Genomic DNA, 24,312 nt, shown 5'->3' with positions numbered 1-24,312 from the left:
TCCCTTCTACTACCCAATTATGCTATGCTGTAGGTACAGCAATCAGTTACTTCCCTATAAAACAACTCTGGATGATTAATCCTAGGCTGGACTGATCATTACTTTGAATTTAGAGCATGCTTTGTCTTCACGTTTATGTCCCCTTAATTCCCCCTACTGCAAAATGCAGCAAAGTATTCCAGAGGAATTTGCACTTTAGTAGCATCTAAATGTCAGTGAGTTGTGCTTCACAATGTCTCTGTAATGGCTATAAGATCATTAAATCACCTCATAAATAAGCAATGCTTTAAAGAAATAATGCAAATGTGATGGCAAAATAATAAACCACTGATATGCCATTACTTTAAGGCTATTCTTAAAAGCTTAGGCATTTGGTGGTACAGTGGAACACACAGAGTGAAGCAGGATTGCTTGGGCAGGAATTCCTCTTCCCAACAACTGGCCATATGCAAAGGGCACAGAGTCACAATGAGGTTCATGCACTGACCTGGTTCTTTTCATGGACAGAACAGAAAGCACTGAGCAGCACCCTAATGATGGGCAAGTGATTATAACGAGCAGCCACATGCAGACAGGTATCTCCTGCCTGCAAACAGAAACAAAGCTCTGAGCATGTAATCACTGTGAGAAAGCCTGTACTCGTCATGATGTTCAGGGATGAAATAATCCTATTAAATCACAAAGAGCAGTAAACACCACACACCTCCACAGAACAGCAATGCTGTCTTCTCTGCAGTGCAAAGTCTGCTATCATGGGTGGGAAAGTTTAGCAAGAGCTGGGGTCAGGAGAAGTGAGGGCATGAATTCTTTAACAACTGATGGGAAATACTGGAAAAATAAAATGCTGTTTAACTGGTACCACAAACCCGGAGTTAGTTATATTTTCCCATTAAATCTGTTCTTCTGAACCACAACCCAATGCAATTTGGAATCTCAACTTAGGATTCCACATAATGTAGAAAACATGAGTGGCAGCCAGAGCAGCATTCCCATGAAGGGTGGCACTTGTGCAGCTGAGCCCAGGAGCTGCACAAAATCCCACAGGTTTCCATTTCTCTGCCTGCTCTGTTACCAAGTTATCAAGCAGGGCAAAAATATCTGGCTTCCTTTTGTAGATTGTTTTTTTTTTCATCAGGCCAGAATCATTATAAAATAGGAGGAAAGCTGTCTGAAACTGAAGCCACCTTGAATCAAGTCATTTGAGAGATAGACACACGGTATGTAAGATCTGCAGATCTGAAGCCTTTTACCATTGTCTGTGCAACAGCAAAACCCCATTTGGCTCCTTCTCTCCTTGCTCAAGAGATGGGTACATGTAGTGCATGACTCAATCCTACCAAAAGCATTCCTGTGCATGGTGAATACAATGGTTGAGTAGTGGGTTTTTTTCAATATAATTTACAATAAAAATCATTGCTTAAAGCCTTTCTGAGTATTTCTACAAGTTAAAGCAATATACCTAAAACAAAGTCACACAAAAATGTTATTTCCAAAACTCACATTATTTTTGAGGTCTGCTCGAGATCCTCCAAGTAACAAAACACGAGTACTCTGGGAATGGCTATTCTGGCAAGCCAGGTGAAGAGGTGTGTTACCTGCCTTAGAGAAATACAGGAAAATATAAAAGCCATATTTAGATAATGGACATAAGCATTAAAATATAAACCCTCACAGATCTTTGCTAAAGAAGATCCACCCAAGGGTGGGAAGCTGTTGTTTTCCCAAAGGTACGAGATTAAGGAACCCAGAGACTGAAATCTCTGCTTCAATGGCTTACCTGGGATATAATAAAGGCACAAATAGGACAGTATAATGATATCTGCATTGGTCAAATCTGTTTACAGGAAGAAAGAGCTCTAGAAACTGTCTTGTTCATTAGTCTCAAACAGCAGTATTAAATACTTAATTTAAAGAACTGTAATTCTTGTGCTTTGGGTTTCCCCCATGCACAGACACAAAAAACCAAATTGCCGTGGTATGGGATCTTTGATCCCAGCCAGGACTGTTGCAGGGTATTGAGCAGACTCCTGTCACAACTCCTGTCTCCTTACAATTGTAATGCAAACCAGCTTGAAGTCTGGCTGGGTCTGCAGGTGCTCTCACTGGGCAGGATACAGATTTTAGGCTACCAAGAAGCTTTGGTGTTCAGAAGGCACACCAGTCTCTAGCCAAGATGGGAAGGGAGGGCAAAAAGCCACGCAAGCTGCAGAGAATCACATACTATGGTTCTTCAAAGAAGAAAATGTGCAGAAGTGGACAGAAATCAAAGAAGTGCTGGCTTGTGTATTATCTTTCTAACACAGTGAACTATTTTATTGGTCTGACAAGTTTTTCTGGCATCATTTGGTTTTTGTTGGTCTGAAAACATTCAGGGTTTTTGGCTCTTGGGAGCTAGAAATTAAATCACCTCAGGTAAAAAGGTTTACCAGGCTTACTACGCTGTCTGTTCACCTCGATTTTGTCCTTTGATTAGTCCCCTTTGCTTTCAAGACACAGATCAAAGCTGCAGGGTTTGAATTACAAAAGCCAACTCTTAGATGTGGTCTTAGGTCTTCACTTCCATATTATAGACCTGAATATGTGTGTCAGCCTCTAAGCTGTGGCAGACACAAACATTTCTCTTCTCAGCTAAATTGTGTTTAAGTGTCAATTTTTTTCCGTCACAGGTTTATCTCTGAAAAGCCTCTGCAATGCCTTTATCATTTGGTGTTTGGCAGGTTGGCCCTGGTGGGAAGGCAGAGGTCCTGTGCAGCAGGTGAGGACTTCAGTTCTGGGAGAATGGCAGTGCCAAGGTCAGAGCTCAGAGTGGCTCATCTGGCTCATCTCCCGTGGGGTGACAAATCTCTCACCAGCTTCTGAGAGGGAGAGAAGCTCCAAGTTGTACCAGTCTGGGAATCTTCACTGAAATGTACAGACTGATGAAGAATCTAAAAATAAGGATCTAAGACTGATCTCACTGGATGATCTGTCAAAGCAGAAAAGGTTTTATTAAGCCAACGTAAATGAAAATAAACTGCTTCTCCAGGGTGACTACTGTGCAGGAGAAATACAGCTACCCAAAACACAGTGTCAAATTCTTCCCATCTTCTGGTGCTTCACAGGTTTGGCAGATCTAGCAGCCCATATCTGTCCCATCCATCCAAAATCACACAATACTCAGGTGTAAGTGAACAGCCTGTGAGATGCTCCTGCCCATGGCACTCAACCCCGGCTACCAGAAAAGCTGACAGAATGATAATGCCTTGTCATCAGTAACACAAAAAGCTGACAGAACAGAAACCATTTTGGGATTATGTGGACTTAAGCTCTTAATTTTTCTTGAAAACAAAGATAAAAGCAGGTGCAAGCATGCATGATTCCCACATTTTTCAGCAGCTCCAGACAATATATCTTGTCCATTAAAAACCACCCAAAGAGTAAAATGCAAAGGGCAAGACATCAAAGACTAGCACAGGAGCTGCTCAGGCAGTATTTAAGTTTGCCAGTCATATTTCAGCCATCAACCCTGCTGAGCTGTTTTGTGCACATACTTTCCCAGAGAGGTTGCCTCCAGCTGACATAAACTGGATTGTAAGCTAAATCTTCTAATTCCCTGAGGCACCCAAGCATGCAGGATAACCAGACTTGCATCTCAAGCCCACACCTTTGTACAGAAGTGTATGTGTATCCACAGACAGGCGTATCCAGGGACAGCAGCAAAATGGTTCACAAGCTTACAGTCAAGCATGAGAGAAGTTTTCTAAAATATCCTTGATACAAATCTAGGTGGACATTACAGCAAAAGTAATTGCAGTAAATAAAAATTGGTAGTTGAAGTAATACAAAAGAAGGAATACACATAAAATAATATCGAAGACGATGGAATTGCAGACCACAAAGTCACCCCAACTGTGCAAATATGCTTCTATAGTGCCTATATACTCATGCACATACAGAAACACTGTGACCAAGCATCATGTCTTTTTACTCTAAACCTTAGGCTTTGACCAGCTGTCTCCTTTCTTTCCCAGCCCTGTTTCAGTTGTTGTTTCAGAGACACATTTACCAAAAATGCTCAGAGATCCCCTAAAGCACTCCCAAAGCCCTCTCCCTGTCACGCAGGGCACTGTGATCTGACCAACCCAGCAGCACAGCTGTCCAAACCCTGACTCTGCTCACACCATGGGCTGCTACCACCATTTCCTGGACTATTCCATTAACTTCTGAATTACTGAATTGAAATGCCTCTCAGTTATAACAATTAGAGTGGAACTAAAACCCTTTACTTTGTTATTCTTTCCTCTAAATGGCTCTCAAGGTATTATAAATACCAAAAGGAACATAATCCAGGTTCATTACAAAATTCTGGGATGAGACTATGCTAATATATTAGGAAAAACTTAGTAACAAAAGACACATTTTTTTTTGTTTTCCCCTGTGGCTTACATTCCTTTGGCTGTTTAATTTCTGAAAAAAAACAGGTTTTCAATACCTTTTTCTTATTAGTACAATTCATTTCCATTTTAAATCACACCAATCACAATGAATCTCCTCAGTATAAATTAGAACACCATGGAGATTTCCACAGGAATGGCAGTGTTCCTCAGCTGTAATTAATGTATCATTCAACGCGTTATTGAGTTTCTCCTGCGTCAGCTGTCAAAATATGAATTTCCTAATGCCTGTGGATGAACCATCCAGGCATGATAAATGAAAAGAAAAAGAAGAAAGAAGTCCCCCTAAGAGCTGGCCCCCCACCTGCTGAGAAATGGCATGGCCAGAAATCCCCAGTTCTGAGAATCAGCCACCTCAGACCAGAACTGAAAGCTCCTCTTCCATGGGTCTCACCTTGTTCTTGGCAAGAACGTTGGCTCCTGCTTTAACAAGCACTTTGGCAGACTGACTGAATCCATGCCAACAAGCCTCATGAAGTGCAGTGTTCCCATCCTGAGGAGCACACACACAAGAGGAGAATGTTAGGGGCTGTATAACCAACCTACTCTCTTAAAAGTATTTTCATTTCCTACTAGCTTATTTTCTATCTTATAAGAGGGTAAAAACATTGCTATTTGTCTGGAACTTGAAATTAGTTATATTTACTCCTAAATTAAACTTACAGTCTGGGATTCTCAAGTTTCTGGGATAATCATTGGAACTGTGCAGCCTTTTGCGCAGGGTGTAGTATGGCTGTACATTCCTTTAATTCATCCCTAAATGAGCTGAGAACAGACTCTTAAACCAAAAACTATCAGCCTAATATAGAAGCATAACTAAACCAGTAATTTGTATTAAAGAGATGGTACAGGTTTTTTTTTTCCCAATGTAATTGTTCCAATTACTCCTGAAGCATCAGACATTTACTATGGAGTATAAACTTTTTCTCTGAGACCTTAACATTACTGACTGCCAAAGCTGCCATTCCACAGGGCTTTTGTTTTGTTTGTTACCTTGTCTTGTCTGTCCAAAGCACAGCCCTCTTGAATGAGAGTTGCTATTATATCAGTGTTCCCTACAACAGCAGCCCGGTGCAGTGCTGTCTGGTCACCCTGCAAAAAGAAGCACATTTGTAATTGGTAAAATTCCCACCTCATTTTGACTTAATGCAAATGCAGACAACACACACAGGGGCTGCATCTTTGACACATACTGATTAAATCCAAGCTGCTTTGAAAACAGTCCCCCTAAACAACTACCATAGAAGTTTCCAAGATTAATGAAGTTATTGCAAGTATCAGAGCTACAAACCATTTACAGAAGTTTGCAAGTCATCACAATCCCATATACAGTGCTGAAGCATTCCAAAAACATGGCAGTGTCAGAAGGCAGTGAATTGGATACATTTGGCTCTACGTGTCTAATAGTCATCAGTGTCTGTAGGGAACTAAAGGGAATTACAGGCTGTCGTAATTCATCATCATGATCCTCCAGGACTTACACTAACTGGATAAGGCTCTCCTGCTCTGGCTCTGATTGCTCCATCAGCCCTGCTTAGGATAAGGAGCACGAGATGAGATTGGTCTCTTCAGCACCTCTGATGAATTTACCAATTACTGCAAAGAGTGGAGGCAACTTTACCATGAGAACCACAACTGCAGGACCATCCACTTGTTCCACTCAAGCAACTGAGCCATCCTGAGGTCCAAATGACTTTCCTTTCTCTTTGACTTGCCATGTAGCAGCAGCAAGCAAGTCTCCTACATCAGTTTATTTCCTTTAAGGTTTCCAAAAGAAACTGTGCTGATGTGGTCATCTTGTCTGACTGCCCATTTATCTCCTCTCTAACAACTGCTGGACCTATTTGCTGAGCTAGAGAGCCCAAGGTCAGTTTCCAGAATTCTTCTAGAAACTGAAGACTCGGGAAACTTAAACCACTGTCCCTGCCCATCAGGGATTATCTATGTTTTTATGTACATGTTGGTAGAACCTGATAAAAGAGAGGCAAGAGAAGGATTTGTGAAGCAGTGTGTAGGGATGTAAGACAGGGATCAATGGGAAAATGAGCTGCAGTAGCTCCACTGCTGCCACAACAACTGGTCTTGGCTTTCCTTTGAAGTTGCTTTGAACCAGGAATGCCAAAGCACAGCCTGAATCCAGGAACAGAGACAGGCTTCAAAGCTGCACACAGACTTGTTTGGGATTAATAAACAGATTTGGAATCCAATCCATTTCTGCTTATCTAGGGGATGGTCACCACAAACACACGCAGGGCAGAGATATGCCATCCATGTGTCCTAAAAAAGCTTGCAGGAAATCAAGTCCTAAATAGACACAAAATTTCTCTGGTAAAATTCTTCATCAGATAATAGTATATTATATTAAATACTGAAATCAGAGGAATTTCTTTATTTTTTATTCTAGAGTGTCCAAGTCTTTAGATAACTGGCTTATTTGAACAATTTGTTCTCAAAGGCAATTAGCAGCTGACTTAAAAATTGGTCTTGGTGGGGTTCTTTTGTGCTAAAGACACCAAAATAGTTATTAATCTATAAAAAAATGAGCATTGCCAACCACAACCTTTCAGTAATCCCTACCAGTAAATCATTAAATTGGCTTATAATAATGAAGTTGATTTTAAAAAATAGTGTTGAAGGTGCTTTTTAAAAGCCTCCTATCTATTTTTTGTTTCTAGAGGTTAGGTATTTTTACTTTTGTTCTTGTGACTGGAAATATATTTTAGAGGATTTCAGCAAAGGCAGTAAAGCTTCCAGGAAGTGGAAACAAAAAGAACTGGAAAACTGACAGCATGGCAAGTGCTCTGAACTTATGTATTTGTTCCAAATTCAAAGACAACCAAAATGTTATGGAAAATGTCCAAATTATACCATCTCACAAGTACAAATGTCAAATAGTTACTGGTTACTATGACTACATGGAAATTTGCTCACCAGCAAACTAAGGAAGAATTTTATATCTCATTTTTGATAATGGCACAGCTACTGTTACTGCAGCAGTGAGTCATGTGGGACAGTGCAAAAATCATTTTATCTGACTATCATGAAGTGGAAAGTAATCTGCCAACCCACCCCTGCCAAGTGGTATTGATGCACCAGCAAATCCACAGAAGATATTATAAAACAGACTAAAACAAAATGGCAACTTCCATTGCAGTGGATGGAATCTGAACAGTAAATGATTGGCTCCTGCTGCTTTACATTTGGGAAAATTACTGTGGAGAAGGCAAATTTGGGGCAGAAATGAATTGTACAGAATTTGGTTTGTAATTAAGGATCTTCCTACTGGGACAGTTTAAATCAAGGCTGTTCCTGTCCCCACAGCACAGTAAGCACAGGGAGGTCAAAGAACATTCAGCTTTTGGGGCTTTGTTGATATGACAGCTACTTCAAACAGCATCTCATTTAAATTAATTCATTTAAATTTTAGACAAACATTTGCCTGTTTGGAAAGTGGGCTTCACACTTCACTGCTGCAAGACCAGGTCCCCCATGGTAATCCCAACCCATATGGTGGAGGCCATACACTGGGGATGCAGAGCAGCACTGGGACAGCTTCAGCCATGCCTAAGCTTTGTCCCAAAACACATTCTGGTCCCTGAAATAGACGTAGGTGAAGGGACACAAGTTCTGCAAATGGCAGGCTCAAGTGCCTCCTGCCCAAGGTATGGGCTTTGGTTATGACACCTTCCCTACACGAGCAGCCAAGAGTAAGGTCCAACCCACACCCTGACTGGACAAAATGAGCACCTCATCCATGTAACAGGGAGTGCCAAAGGATAGCTCAAATCTTGTTTCACCAACTGAGGCACCTCCCAGTGAAGAGAGGGCACGTATCATTGTCCTGGTGAGGGTCTGTCCCTGCCAGCACCAGACCCCTCAGCCAGCAGGACAGGGCAGCACCTGGTCCACTGTTCCCTTACACCTCAGCACAAATAGTCACCTTAATGTGCTGTGGAAGCTGAACCACCAGGTTGTGACAGCTTCTGTGTGACAGCCACTGAGCAACCCAGCCATGGAGAGCACAGGCATCCTATAAATAACAGTGCCTGCACCGCTGCACTCTAACCTGCCTTCCCTTCCCATCAGCAGTGGAGCAAATCCCTGCCCTGCCTTTCACAGAGTCCAAGGAAACGGATGAGTTGTGGTTTTTTCACAGCATGAATTTTCAGGCAGTGTAATCACAGACTTGTGTACCTTTTATTAATTACTGAAATAAATGTCTCTGGAAGCACTCACTACAATTCTGTCTTTAGCAAAGCATTAGGGGTCTGTTCCAGAGGCTCAGAGAGCAATTACATCGGTAAATGCGTATTAACCGTCCAGACTATTATGTTGGGCACAATTTATGATTCTGTTTCCAAGAGATTTATGCCTTAGGAACAGACTGCAGATCAGTAGCAATGAAGAGAGACAATTCCAGAGCCATGTCACAGAAACATGACCTTGACAGAAACAACAGTCTGCCCAAATGCAGATGTGGGCCCAAAGCCAAAAAGCCTTAAGTGAGGCTCGTCAGAAGTAAGGCACTAAGGTCTACACTGGTGAATCTTAAACCCCCTTCCTCAGACTCTGCCTAGCCCTGAAGGCAGCTCAAACTCAGGGAATTCCACTCCAAGATGTCCATGCCCTGGATATGTCAGCTTGCCAGGCAGGGACAGGGCACTGCATGAGGGTGGCACAGCGCACCCTGGCCCTGCACAGCCCCACTGCAGGCAGCTCCCCTCCTCTCTCTGGCCCTGTGAGTGCTCTTGCCACACACCTGATGGAAGCAGATCCAGGCATGTTGCAGGTACAGACACCACCCTTCAAAATTAGGCCAGTGAAGGAAGTGCCACTGGTTTTTCCACAGTAGCCCAGAGACAGCAGTGCTCACTCACTTTGTTTTACCCTGGCAGCATTGCAGTGTTGAAAGTTCTCCAGTTTTAGGAAAAAATCTTAGTATTCATTGGGGCAGTAAGAGGCTGACACTTGGAGACTGGGACAGAAATCTGCATGCACTGATGCAGAGGATGCAGACCTGCACATATGAGAGCTCTACCTCTAACAGGGCTCCTGCACAGCAGCAGGTACATTTCAAGAGGGGGGAACCAGGCTCTTTACAGAGGGCTTAAACACCTGCTTTCAGGAGAGGCTTACAGGCTGCGAGTCCTGAAGAAAGGCAGACACCTAAATCTTGATTTTTCCTCATGGACTTTGGCATTACCCTTTCTTTAGCACTGTTCTGTTGGCATGGCTGTTGGCATTTGCTCAGTGTCATGATGCTTGCAACTATTTCCCTGAGCTTCCTCATGTGCTATCCTAAAACACTGGATGTAACCACTGGGACCAGGCCCTTGGAAATAGGGCAGGTATCTATTTACATCTGAAGTTTACCCCAAGGGAACGAAACAACAAAGTGGCTTCCAATGCAATCCCAGGTAGACTTCTGACAGCTCTCCTGAATTACTGGAGTCTCTCTTACAGACTCTACAGACCCATATGAGTGAGATTTGGTTTACCTTAGTTTGTAGTAAATGTTAATTTTTCCTTTTTCTGATTTAAAAAAACCCAAACTATAACCACATTTTTTCCTGCCCATTCCTGTTCTCCGGAGCATCCAACAGTTGTACAATCTCCTTTAAAGCCCTTCTCCCATGTGACACTTTGCCTCCTCACTTCTATGTTTGCAGAAATCAACAGACTATCTTGCTGCTGGAGAATTGCACCAAAATCAGAGAAACATAGAATGGTTTGGCTTGGAAGGGACCCTAAATATCACCTGGTTCCAACTCCCTTCCCATATGCAGGAACACCTTCCTCTAGACCAGGTTGCCCCATCCAGCCTGGCCTTGCACACTTCCAGTGACAGAGCATCCACAACTTTGGCCAACCAAAAAATAAACAACCAGAAAAACTCATGGCTTCAATCCCTGATACAAAGTGTTGAACAGCACTTGTAAGGTCATATAATATAAAATCAAGTCACTACATTCACAGTAGAAGAATCAAAATATTCTAAAGTTAAAATATAACCAACTGTTAAATACTCGCAGGAGCCTGCAAGCATATGTGGATATCCTGAAGCAGCTGTACACAAAGGGAACTGAATATGCTCTCAGGTTTCTCAGTGTCTTTGTGCTGCTCTCCTCTTTTGCTACAGAGAGGCAGTCGTGATACGCAGTTAAGAACAACTTCATTCTTGCACAATAAATGATGATGCATGACCAGCAGAAGTGATCAAGGCATGAAAAATAATCATGAACAAAACAAATTACAGCCTAAATAAAATGGGACCACAGGAATAAGCCACTTTGCACATTCCCTTTCAGCTAGAAATTATTATGAACCCTGGGCTATTGTTCCATTTGAAACTAATTTTCTGCTTCTTAAACTGGAGCTTCCAGAAGGGAAGTTTCGGGGCCTTTGCCCTTTGTTTTAACTCAGCTTGTTTTCCCAGCTATTCTCAAGGGTGCAGGCAGGGCAGGAGAGGATGCAGAGCACAGAGCACCAAGCAGCCATGCAGCCATGCAGCGCAGAGGGAGCTCGGCCTGCACCGGGGCTCGCAGCATGCACCGCGACCGGGCAGGCGCAGCGCAGGGGGGATGCACAAGAGCTCTAACCTCCTTCTCTCTTTCTGATCTTCTAGGTTCCTTCCTAGCCTTTCTCTTCTGGTTTCTCTTATTTTTTTCCTCCTTGATTTCCTTCACCGGGACAATTTTCTCCTGTACTATTCCTGAGGCGTGTGCTGTATGGACACTCATGGACCACTCAGAGATGGCACTGGGATCCCAGTAGGAGCTGGCAGTATTGGCAGGGAGAAGGAAGGAGTCAGCTCCTGGAGTGGCATATTCTACAGAGCTGGACTCCACCGGCTGAAATTCATAATAATCCCACTCCAGGCCACTGGAGGTCATTCTTCAACTAATTCTTAAGGCTCTTACTGTGTTTAGGGAATATATCTGTAGAACACGAAAGGGAGCATTTTAATCTCTCCGAAACAATTAGAAGCTTTTAAGTTTCTGCTTATCATCTGGCAAATTAAAACTTGTTCTTGAATTTGATCAAAACTCAAAAATGAAGCGTTTATGTTTCTCTTGTTACTTTGAAAAATAAAATGTAGGTGATAATTTTGGATTTTTTTGTGCTATCACAACAATGCCATAGACCAAAATTAACAAAATAATCCGCATTTCAATTGAATACAATACTCCCCACTCTTACAGGTGTTTTCATATCTGAACCTAAATCCACATTCCTGGAAAACAGCAAGGAAACATACAGATGTTAATCAAAACTTGAGACTAAGATGCCTTCACTGCCACATAAGCAGACAGTAAAAGTGACTGAAGGCATAATCAAGAGATTGCAACTAAAAGACACTACAAACATTCAGTGGGGCATAAATTGTAAAAATTAGTTATACAAGGAGAAGCCATAAGCTGAGAACCTTCTTTGAAGACCTATGTAAAAGGAAAGCAGAAATATTTTAGTTAATACCTATTGCAAGCAAAAATCTTCATTTGGAGTTTTAGACTTCCTCCTTCTACAAGACAAATCCAAACACAGCCTTTGAAATTCAGAAACTCCTGAGGCTCTCCTCAATCCCAACCAAAGTACTACTACACCTGAATACAGAGGTACACATCAAAATATATTTTAAAGAAATAGTATCTATGAATCCAGTATGCTTTCACTCTGCCCATATTAATCACCACATGTAGAAGTAGTATCCAATTGGGAACAAAGCCCCTAAGCTCATAAGACAGTAAGTCTTCTATGAGCTGAGTAATTCTACAAGTGCAGGACTCTTTACTGAACTGAAATGATGCTAAACACTGATTTACTGTTTTCCTAACATGGCTATCACATTTACATATAAACAGCATAGACTTTATTCCTAGATGATTAAAACAAATGAACCAGACATTCAAAAAACAGTTTCCACAGAAACTCAGTTTGACCAAATCAGTGGAAGCTCTTGCTTTCTTAAAGCTGCAGTTTTCTTTTCTCAGGAAAACTGGCTGTATTTGTAAAGTGTCTGCAATTTTGTCTTAAATACCTAATGAACCCTTTCTGCTGGGAGAAGTGAAAAAGCATACCCAGGATACATCTGAATAAACTGATTCTCCCATTGCACTTGCAAATCTGCTCCATTTCACAGATGGGCACAGGGAAAGAATAAAGAGCACAGGGAGCAAATTTTCTTCCTAGAAAAACAAGTTTCCCTGCAGAAAGCTGGCCACATCAGTACCCCAGGCCCAAGCTCGACTGCTCACATCTCCCAGGCAATCAGCTACTCAGCAGCAAAGAAAGAAACCAGTTTTCCAGTTGCTATAGACTTTTAACTCTCTAGATGCAAACACATGCCCAAAGGCATTTTTAAAAGGCACTTAGACATTTCCTGGGTCCTTCTACCAGTCATACAGGTGGCTCTACTAACACCTTTGGACCTCTATGGCCTTTGAAGACTCTCCACCTTTTGTATTACAGGGAGAAAAAAGCAACCCTACCTTCAACTTCTTCCAGCATGCCATCAGAAGTTAGCAATTAATTTTAAGAAATCATGGTTACTCAACTGCTACTGCACATTTCAGCATATACCTTTTTTCAGCAGTGAGGGAACTAAAACCACGTTACCTGTCAATCCTAAGTGACTAAAAGCCCAGTCCTAGATTAGAACTACGCTTACAGAAACCCAAGAAATTCCAGCAACTTACGTGTTTTACCAAATGAACACAAACTACCATGTGCTAAATTCAAAGCTGGCTGTTGTGCTGATGCCTCAGCACACACCACCTCAGAGATGTGAGCACCCCCACATGGAGCATGGTGCCATGATCAGGATGGTCTCCCCATGGCACAGCACTGTGCTGTGGGCAGCTGCTCTGGATGCTGAGGGATGTGCCTACTCAAAAAGCACCTCCCACTCCAGGCAAACCCAAAAATTGGTTGTGTCCCCTACCTGATGTCCTCCAGCGCATTCCCACAATGAACTCCTAGAGCACTTCTACCAGAAGCAGCAGATGATGACTCTCACATAGCCTGGCACAAGCAGAGCTCTTATAAAGCTCTGCATCTTGAATGAGAGCACTGAGCTATTCACTGAAAACCACCACATTTTACATTGTTTCCCATGCTCTTTTGCATCTCTAATAGAGGTTACGTCTCCGAATTGGAAAATAGAGACAGATTTTGTTTCCATTTAATCCCACTTCAAAGAAGTGAGTGTCTACTGTTATTTGTAAATCACCTTTTCCCCTCCTCCCCAAGTTAGAAGGCTGTGTCTACTTACATCATCCTGAATATCCAGATCACAACCTGCCTTCAACAAAACCTGGACAACGTGGAGATGACCCTTGTAGGCAGCAAGATGCAGGGGGGTCCGGCCATGCTATGAATGAGAAGAAAATAATAATATCTTAAGATTAATCTTTTGGCATGGTAGTTTAGAATAGTTTTATCTCCTTTTCATCATTCTTCTCTTTGTACCTCACTGTCTGAAACCTGCAGTTGTAGCAACTGACATGTATTAGTGTGACAAAGGCTTTACCTTGGTTTTGTGAAAGCTGAAAACTTCTTCTCCACCTTCTGCAACATTTCAATTTACGTTGAAATGTTGACACTCTACAAAAGGGATATTATATTCACATAAGGGTCCTTCCTTACAAATTCAGATCTGGCTCTGTGTCCATGCCTAAGCAGAATTCATGACCCTCTTGTTTTTGTCCCTCTGGAGTATGGAACTATCAACTGCTTTCACCTTCCCTCTGTACAGCTAAGTTGCACTAACTGGCTAATTCATATATTGTAATGGGTGCTGTCTTTGCAACAGAGATAAGAATTACTGAGCTGTTGCACATGACAGATGCTCCCCTGAAAATGAATGGAAGGCAGGTAGTCACTCCAAGTGACTTTGTGTGTATGACAATCAACTTCAATTCACAAAAGATCTGCCAGGTTTTTTTAGACAATACTTATTTTTATCTCTCTCTCAGTAAAATCTCAAAGTGAGTGAAACACCTGAAGATGTGTGAAACAACAACACTAAAACTGTTCACTGCAGATTATTTAATGGCAGTAAAGGAAACAGGATTTCAGCAATTGCTAAATTCACAAAGTATCTTCCCAAAGAATGCTGGTTTCTCCACTAGGCATTTTGTGAGGGTCACATTAAAAGTCACATGATTCTTCACCTGTATGTATTATAAATCTTCACTACTGGTGCTGTTGTCGATTTTTCCACCCAATGATTTATCCTGCAAAGGAGCATAAACAGCCCTGACACATCAACCACAGAAGGGGCAAACACTTCAAGAGCTGTCTGACTATTGGCTTGAAGTACACAGAAAGCAACCATTGGCACTCCGAGGTTTTAAACAACTTCTTCACAAAGAAAACTACTTCAAGTATGTAATAAACCAAGCTCAAGACAAGATTGTTTTCATACAGCAAACACCACACCCACATACCTGGCAAAGCCTTGTTAACTTGGCCTTTTCAGAGAAAAAGGAAAAACACTTTTGGAATCAACACAATGGTTTGTGCCATTACTGATTAGCTGTGCTGTGCTTCAAAAACACTAAGTGTTGATCAATTGTCCAACATTATTGACTTAAAGGGGCAGATCTGAGGACAAAATCCTCACTCACACTATGGCACATGGATCTCTCAAAAGCTGAATGTTGTCCCCTGCTGGCAGCAGCAGTTCATTCCCATGACAGAAATTTCCGTTCTTGCCCTGCTAAAGGTGTAGGAAGGGCTCATTTTTGTTGTCACCACTGCCCCTGGGCACCATCCAGCCTGGGTGCCTCTGGCTCTATCTGGCCACAGGTCCCTAAAATCCTGTCTCTTTACTGAAGGGCATTGAGCTGCACTGACCACACTTTCTTCTCTATCAGCCCAGAAGAGAGCCAGGGGTATGTTGTTGTTCCAGCTAACTCAGTAGCAGGAGGCGCAAAATGCCCAGGCAACAGAGGGATAAAAAGATATAAAGAAAGGGGGGGAAAAGGAATAAAATAAAATGTTTGTAAAATACCAAATTGACAAATCATTCCCAACAATGAACAGTATGTTTGGATTATGAATATTATGAATCAGCATATTCAGATTAACAGGAACTGACTTTCTACATTCCTTAATGACAATAAGTAAATCACCTAATCCAGGCATCCATCTCACTTCCTGGAAGGTTATTAATACACCATGAAAACAATTTATAGCAATCTGTGCATGGGGAAGGAAAAATCCCAAACAAACCCACCTTGAACCCAGCTCATATGCTTTAAAAAGAAACCATTAACAACATGAATGCATATTCCAGCAGGGTAACGTTCTGATAAGACAACCAGCTCTAACCACCACAAAAATGCTGACATGCAGTTAAAGGTACTGTGTTAAAAGCAAGCTATGAAAGCAGAATAGGAGTTTATTTGAATACAAGGGACATATTTTCCTCACCAAGCACACCTTCCTGGGCAACTGCCACATGAACGATGCCTGCTGGCATGGTTGAGCTGGAAGACTACAGGATCATTTTTAATCCTTTTTTATTCAGATTCTCTATCCAGAAATGTAGGTTGAGAGGCATCTCACCTACTGAAAAACCCTAAAGAGAGGCCTTCAGGAACCAGAGTTTCTGCACACATGCAGTCCTTGAGTTCTTGCTACTTTAGGGGGACACTGTAAACAAAAACTGACACTAACCAGGAAAGGAGACTGGGAAGGGAGATCAGTTCCAGCATAATACACTGATTAGAGGCTCAGGCTTTTGGAAGAGCACTGATCATCTCAAGATTAATCACAACCAGCAGTGCCAGATTTTCTTCCCAGCAACCCCAAAATGAGAGCAGAGATGGGTGGTACAGCTGGACACTGTTCCAGTGTGGGCAATGCAAACGCTCAGAAAAACATCAAATCCCCCCACAAATACACATAGACACAGGTATGTATGTACATACACATACACACACCAATCCAGAAGAAACTGTGAGGAAGATACAAGGCAATTTGGGTGCCACTTGGGCTGTGATGACAAATTCGGAGCAGAGCAATCCTTGGAGACAAACACTGAACAAGTCCATGCCACAGCAGCAAGTCAGGGCTGCTCTTGCCTTCATGTCTTCAAGTCAAACCACCAGCCCACCAAGTTTTTCTCTCACAGCAATTTATCCTACCCAAAATACATAGGGGGCAGAGAGATGAAGGCAGACAGACAAAACTCCCTCTGTGTGTCTCCTCCATAAAGACATTCTGCACTGAAGGCAGCAGCAAAGAGGGAGTTTATCTGAATAACATAAGGGAAAGCAAACATACAAACGAGAGTGTCTCCTAGATCCTCACTTCAAGGACACAACACCAAACCCAGGGACTTTCTACATGCAGATTACTGACTTAGACGCTTGTGAGCTGTGCCAAATAAACTGTAATGTTTTGGGGGTTATTACAAATACAAATGAGACACTGCTGCAACTTGGGATTAATGAACCAATAAACCAGTCATTCATATGTAAAAAAAAAGCAGCAATTTGGACTCCTATTCAAATGTAAACAATTGCTCCATCAGGCAACAAATCATACAAATGGCCCTGTGTCACGGACTTATTGACAAAATAAATGGGACCCATTGGGGCTGAGGCTGCAGCTCCCGGGCACCGTGACACGCTGCTGTAGCTGTGGGGTGCATGGGTCACAGCCAAGCACTGCAAACAGCCACGGGAAATTCAGCATAAAATGCAAGGGTAGGATTCTGTTTGCATTAAATCTGCTCTCCAGCTTCCAGATATTGGCAGGCAGCTGTCAATATACACCACTTAAAGGCAGAATCCTCCCAGTATTGCTGCACACGTGTATGCACTCCACAACCAAACCCATACAGGGGGCCTGAGCACTGTAAGCTCCATGACCCTTCCTTGTGTTTAGCTATGCGTAGGTGCTTTTCTGCAGGTACATCCAGTTCTCCATCTCACCCTACTCTTGTGGTGCACAAGGACTGTTACTTATTCATCCATTCTGCACTCATGAAAAACATGCCTGTCCACATTCTATTGGAAAAGCCTGAAAGCAAAATCCAAGTCCTGTCACATTGTTCACACTGATAATTTGTTGGACTGTTCTCCATGAATAACCTGCTCACTCAAGTCAGCAGAAAGCTTCTCATTGACCTCAACAGGCATTTAGCAAGTTCCTAAGTGTTTCATAGTTCCTTTTAATTTATCTTTATTTATTGTTTAAAACAGACACAAATAGCTTTTCAAACTGAAGGAGTGCAAAAATGTGAAAGCACCAAAACACATTTATTTTTTTGCTTCTGTCTTAGCTTAAAAAAGAAGAAAAAGAGAGAATGCTTTAAAGAACTCAACATGCTCTGAAGCTGACTTAAAGTAGCCCAGCATTACAAAAGTGTTGCCATATGTTGTGTTCATAACATGACTATTTCAGAAGGTAAATCAAACAATTACTGAATCAAAACAGAAGCACTACCTTTTCCATTTCTTTAGGGCTTTTTTTTTTCCGAATAATCATCCATTCTCTGCAGAATTCAATTTTATAGCTATGATCAATGCAGGAGCCTGCTCCAGCACAAGTTTCTCATGGAATTCACTGGAATCTTTCAGGCATCCACCTACTCTGGGATGGGTCTGCCTCCATGGGCTGCAGGGAGTCTCAGCTCCCCCATCTGAAACAGTTCCTCCCCCTTCACCACTGACCTTGGTGTCTGCATTGTTCCTCTCACATGTTCTCACTGCTGCTCCCTGGCTATGATTACATCTTCTCTGTAACATTTTTTTCCCTTCTTAAATACCTTATCCCAGAGGAGTTACCACCATTGCTGACTGGCCAGGCCTTGACCAGCAGCACATCCATCTTGGAGCCACCTGCCAGGGGCTCTACCAGACCTGGGGAAGCTTTTGGCAGCTTCTCACAGAAACCACACCCATAGCCCTTCCTGCTACCAAAACCTGGCCATGCCAACCCAATACCCTCAGGAAAAGGATAACAGCATCCTGGGAGGACAGCAAGGCACATCAGCTCAGCTAAACTCCCAGGGCTGTTGTGCCAAAGATGCAGCTGTCAGTAATTTCACTAAAAGAGAGCTCCAAAAAAAGACTGAAAGAAGGGACCAACTTTCTTGTTTTCTTCTTCATACCTGTGAAGACAAAAAGGTGTAAAAATGGAAACTATCTCTGGCACATCAGGCAGAGCAGCGACAGAGCACCCTGACCAAGCAGGTGCCCTTTGGGAAGGGCAGAGCCACAAGGCCTCTGCTGAGCACCTGCCCTGGGCCTCAGCCTCACATGGCTGGAGGCAGAGGTCCAGCAGCACCACGAGGGCCCAGTGCCTGTGCCATGCAGTGCCACCAGCCCCCTCCCACTGTGGGCTGCCTGATGGCACATTGCCATCACCTGTGGGACCTAGAGGCCATCAGCTGCTCTTTGCGTATTTTAAAAGGCCCCAGATCTGGAATGAGCCTGAGTCTCCCTCACTGGAGTCAGAGGAGGTGCACATTTCCATACTGATTCCACCTGCAGAGATGCCTTGCTGGTCATGCTGTAAAAATGAAATAAGCGCATCCTCACCATAATGCTGAAGTCAGCACCTGTGTATGTGTATTCTCCATTGGATTTTGTTTCTCTCCTATTCTTCCTCTTTTCTTCTGAAATCATCTACCCAGAAGTCACAAAAATGAAGAACTATTTTGCAGATGAATTGTTGCTTACTGAAGCAACAATTAACCACATCATATGACCTTACATACAGGACAAAACCAGAACTGGACAAGTCAGCTATAAGGCATTTACTAGTACATGGTTTGTTACAGAAAATATCCTTCCATTTTCTTAAGATATGCTTGATTAATTCTTTTTGAATAAAGAACTCTGGAATTTATCTCTAGATCCTGGACACTTTAATCTGTGGCTCTGTGGTGTGATTCACAACAATTGGTCTGTGCTTACAGATGTGGATCAGAAATACATTTAAAGCCTGCTGTGATGGGGGAACTTTTTCCCTCCAAAAAGCTTTGTCTCCATGTATCTTCCTCCAATAAAACCCAGAGAATTCAGCAGGAAGTTTGGTTGACAATGACCAAATCCATTTTTTTCTTTTTTGGAAGCAAACCCCTGTAATTTGTAATTAGGCAGAACAAACTGTAAACTACTAATGAAAGCAGAAGACATACAGGTAAACCAGATCTAAGGCAGGCACATGGATAAATTTATTTTTATGCTTCATTGTGCAATGAGTTTTATCTTGGGGGAGAAGAGGGTTCTGGGTTTCAATTTATCTGAAAGCTTGGTCTATTTTACTGCACTACAAAAATTCTGCCATCTAATTTCCATTCTAATATTAAGAACCTCTATCCTGAAAGTTGTTCTTATTTTGTGCTTGTTCTGCTATTCTAACAATTCTACTAATTGTTCTGCTTAGAAGAAAACTGCACAAGAACCTGTTGCTAAAAAGCCCCTCCAGATTTCCAGTTTCAATATATTTGAGTCTAATTTATACATCCTCACTCTTGTAGACAACCTTATCCTTAACTTTAAACAGATCTTTCTCCTTCCAGCCTTTGTGTGTCATCAGATTAGCAAGCCAAGCTATTCCAGGGAATGTTTCATAGGCCAATCTGCACATGCTCTCCCTGTGCACCTGTCAGGCTGGGTGAGAGCCAGATGCAAACTCCAGCTGTGCACATCTGGACAGGACATCAGAGCCTGGATGGATGGGCTCTGGTGAGGGCACCAGGTCAGTCTCAGGCCTCTTGGTTGGCACTGAGCTCAGCTCTCTGTGGCTGATGGTGTGGGAGCAGTCAGAGTCTGTGAGCCTCCAAAAGGCCCCATTCACACAGCCCTGGCTGCTCCTCTGTGTGCACCCCTCCACAGTCCTGCAGATCTGGCTTCATCTCTTCTGAGCAGGGCTTCTCACCAGGCCACCCAAGCAGCTCATCTGTCCTGTCTGTCGGTGTGCTGGGATGCACCACAAGACAACAGGGATAGCTTTGGTCATCCTCCCTCTCTGCCTCCACGGGGATGACCCACAACTTCTGGGAAAGAACTGCTACAGTGCTGCAGTAGCTGGTGAGCTACAGGCATGGCCTCAGAGCTCACAGCTCTCCAGCATGGTTGGCAAGCACAGGTCTCCACAGAAACACCAGAACTTTGCACCTGGCCACAATTTTGCTGCCAAACGAGCTTTGTTTTAATTTTCCACACAGGGCAGAACAACAAAGCAAGGGAGCCACCTATGTCATATAGGAAAGCTGCATTATATCAAATTAACCTGATTTTGTGTTTCAAAGTCAAATCTACACTATTTGTTTTTTATTCTAATTAGCACAGGTCCCTTGGCAGCCTCAAAGCTCACAAAAAAAACCCAAAAAACCAAACCAAAACAAAACAAAAAAACACAACAAAACAAAAAACAAAATTAAAACCCCAAACAAACAAAAGAAAACACAACCACAAAACCCTGAGCTACCATTCAGGTATGTGTAAGTCAGTATTACCTGGTCTATTACTGACTACCTTTAATAGTTTTTCAGCTACAGAGCTGCTTGGAGAACAGAAGCAAACAGCTGCCTACATGGGAGTATTCATGCTTATAACATCTGGGCTTTGTATCCACCAGCAAGTTTTATTTTGGTAAACAGAACTTACAAGCACAGGCTGTCCTTGGATCACTCCAACTTTCAAAATAAGCATTATCTACAACTCAAACACTGTGAGGCGACTGAAAACAACTGTCACTGACAGATAAGCATTCTGTCTTTTCCTCTTTTTATCAAATGTGCTTTTTATCTGTAAATATTAGCTTCTATGCATATGTAATGTTCAAAACCAATATGGAAACACAAATATAAGTAGGTGGGATGGCAAACAATAGTTCATCAAAACAGTATGCCCCAAATTTTATGTTACAGGTCAAAAGATTTGACTTACCTAGCTATTTTAAAGGTTTTTGCTGATCAAACCTTCTCTGCAACAGGCAATTACATCTCATATTTTCTAAGATAGTATTATTTATAACATGTTGAGCATTAGGAATAGGTGAATAATCAGTTTGAATTCACTTATATCTAAGCAGAAATTCTCTGACTTTTCTCAAAGGTGCAGGGAACACAATTTGCAAACCCCAAGTTTGGAACTGACTAAGGGACTACACAAAACAAACCAATGAAGAGGCTGGGTATAAGTGATGCTGCTGCACCAAGAGACTTCAGCAGCAAGCAGCAGTTTCTGCATCCCTTTACCCTGCCACAAGAGGTGGCTTTTCCCCATCCCCTCACCCAGGGAGATGGATGCCCTGAACTGCCTTCCCTTGACAGTGATGAATCGCTCCATTCATCAGGTCACACACTGTTCAAAAGTCAATGCATGCTTTGAAAAATGTTGCTCCCCTCTCTCTGTGTCACTGTGTTTGCAAGGACTCAGTGTCCATCACAGCTGCACCCACTGCAAAGGGTATAAACACAAGATGTGCACTATATTGCAAATCTGTGTGAGCTATAAGTGCAAACTTGAAGGAAATCTGAACAGTAACTTCAGTCACATTCAGATTGGTAAAGCTAGGAGGGCATTTTCACAGACAATGGTCTAGAAGAGTTACATTAGTTCCCAGGGTTTTGCAAAGCGTTTTTCTCTGGTTACCTTGGTAACTGCTACCTTGGCACCCCTGTTGATAAGCTGCACCACATTCTCCACTTGGCCTTTGTAGGCGGCTACAAGCAGGCGTTCTGAAAGCACGGCGACCACATCCTGCTGGCTCATGAATTAGGAGAGAAAGGTTTTCACGTTTCTTCAGTCCAAAAACAAAGGCTTGGGATCAGTTCAAGCAGCATGCAGGCAGGCGAGGAAGAATTCCAGCTCCCTGGACAGTGATGCTATTGCTATGCCATCCATTGGACCTATGGATCAGAAAACAACACTGCTGTCAGGCAGCTTTCAGAAACAGAGCACTACAGCAGCTCCTCCCTGAGCGTTCATCTTGGCATTGGCTTGGGAGGGGAGCACAAAAACTCCTCAGAACCTCCTGAAGACACTGCACTTCTGTTGCAAGGTGGAGGGATGTAGACAGTAGCACAAAAATCCTTGAACTTTCTGAGAGCTTAACTCTCTTTCAGCCTAACTTCTATTTGTGTGGTCCCTTTTCATCCTCTCTCCCCCCACCAGGTTTCCTGGTCTTTAATTAGCCAAGGGTGGGTTAACTCCTGTTGGCCAAAGGAACAAGAATAGGTTATAGTTACTGGCTGCTGATATAGATATACAAACCTCTGCCCTGGAAGGATTGAGTGCAGTCAGCAATTAAAGGCAGCTGACTGTTCCCTAATGAGTATAAAATGCTTCACAGCCTCCCCTGAACCATCCCAAGGACACCTCTGGGAAAGATCACAGCCTGCTATTGGGAAACACTCATCTTTGCTGTCACTGAGAAATTATGTTCTCCCCATCAAGCTGACATCATTCCCCACTGATTCCAAAAACAACTCATATTTAGCACTCATCGTGCAAACTGTGAGTATGTTTGTCTCCCCAGGCTTCACTGACCCATCCAATGAGCCATCAGAGCTGAAAAGAGTTTTCTGATATAATCACAGAAAATGTCTCCACTGGTCACTTTGAGCTGTGGGATCCAGAATCTGCCTAGTTTGGGAAGATTTCAGCTTTATTTGTGCTTTTCTCACTTTAGCATGTAATTGTTTCAGCACAGGAAAAACACCTTCAAGATATCCAGTGTATTTACAAATTATCTGCCCTCCCCTCTTGAAATATCACTGCACTGGCCCTTAACAGCCACCAGTACAAAACACTCTATATAGTCAAAGAATAATAGGTACAGGGTCCTGGATGATTCTGGAGATCAGTACTGGAATACAATGTCTTTCACCCTTATGTTATCCTTTAAATCCATCTCAGAATAGCTGTAACTAAAACTGTAGGTTAATTTGTAGTAGTAGAAGGCAACATAATTCAATTTGCACTCCCCTAAGGTGATTTATATTAGCAAATCTTAGAATGCTTTATGAGCTTTAATTCTTATAACACCCTTTGAGGTGAGCAATATGCAGAAGAATATTACATGCATCTTAGAAAAAGGCCCTAGAAAGCACAGAGAAGTTACTGCTTTCTCTGAGGTCAATAGAAAGTTATGCCAAAGCCAGTAAAAACTCCACGTAGCTGATTCTTGATTTCAAAGTATAAGCATTAGGCAAGGCCATTTCCATTTAAAAGATTCAAGTTAGCTTTTCCTCACCTTTCTCTTCCTTTCTAAATGCAAACATGTTTGGAGCAAGGTGGAAATAGCTACACATTTATTTAGAGAAACCAGACAAGAGTTTCTGGGCCTCAAAGTCAGCATAACATAGGACAACAGAGGGGTGGTGCTGTACCCTGTGCCACTGGACTGTTTCACCTACACCTTCAGTGTAATGGACACAGTTTGTACCCTGGTAAAATGGAAAAGAGGGAAGATGAAAGAAAAACCCTCCTGTCCTTCACCAGCACATCATACCCTGCTCCTCTGGCAGAGTGCTGTACACATTATAGTACAAACCATTTTAAAAGTGACACAGATGGCCTATACTTAGTAATTTGAACTGTAACAAACAACACCAGTTTCAATCTTACCTCCTCAAGTATTTGATTTCCAGTGACTCCTGCTTCCAAAGCAAGTGGAACACCCACCCTCCCTCCATACCTCCCACCCATGCTCCCAGCCCCCTGCTCCCAACATCCCTGAGTCTCCCATCACATCCCAAATGGAGCTTCCATAACCCAGGAGCACACCCCACAGCTCCCCTCCGTGACCAGAACACAGTGCAGGGCACACCTCACAACAGGGAGCTCCTCAGGCAGAGGATGGGGTGTGTCTGTGCCAGCCCCTGCCTGGGCAGTGATAGTTTCCAGGT

The 24,312-nt window shown here is 42.7% G+C and overlaps 1 protein-coding gene across 5 annotated transcripts in view; it reads right to left on the bottom strand.

Annotated features, from left to right (window-relative positions):
- The window catches only part of ANKRD6 (ankyrin repeat domain 6), an 85,353-nt gene that overhangs the window by 11,387 nt on the left and 49,654 nt on the right, over nt 1-24,312 (bottom strand). For 2 of the 5 annotated variants that reach the window (XM_054279891.1, XM_054279892.1), the window contains 6 exons: nt 22,055-22,311; nt 13,705-13,803; nt 5,427-5,525; nt 4,828-4,926; nt 1,501-1,599; nt 488-586 (listed from right to left, as the gene is read on the bottom strand). In XM_054279891.1, the coding sequence (XP_054135866.1) occupies nt 488-586; nt 1,501-1,599; nt 4,828-4,926; nt 5,427-5,525; nt 13,705-13,803; nt 22,055-22,174 (615 nt within the window). In that variant the 5' untranslated portion in view covers nt 22,175-22,311. Of the gene's footprint in view, nt 1-487; nt 587-1,500; nt 1,600-4,827; nt 4,927-5,426; nt 5,526-11,032; nt 11,372-13,704; nt 13,804-22,054; nt 22,312-24,312 lie in introns of those variants that run through there. The other 3 variants (XM_054279890.1, XM_054279893.1, XM_054279894.1) reach the window with 3 other exon arrangements.

Source organism: Melozone crissalis, unplaced genomic scaffold (genome assembly GCF_028551555.1).
Source record: "Melozone crissalis strain CALT ecotype California unplaced genomic scaffold, PUWL_Pcris_2 ptg000027l_1, whole genome shotgun sequence".
NCBI classification, from domain to species: domain Eukaryota; kingdom Metazoa; phylum Chordata; class Aves; order Passeriformes; family Passerellidae; genus Melozone; species Melozone crissalis.
The sequence above is the reverse complement of the archived record's forward strand: the minus strand, read 5'-3'. Positions and strand labels throughout refer to the sequence as shown.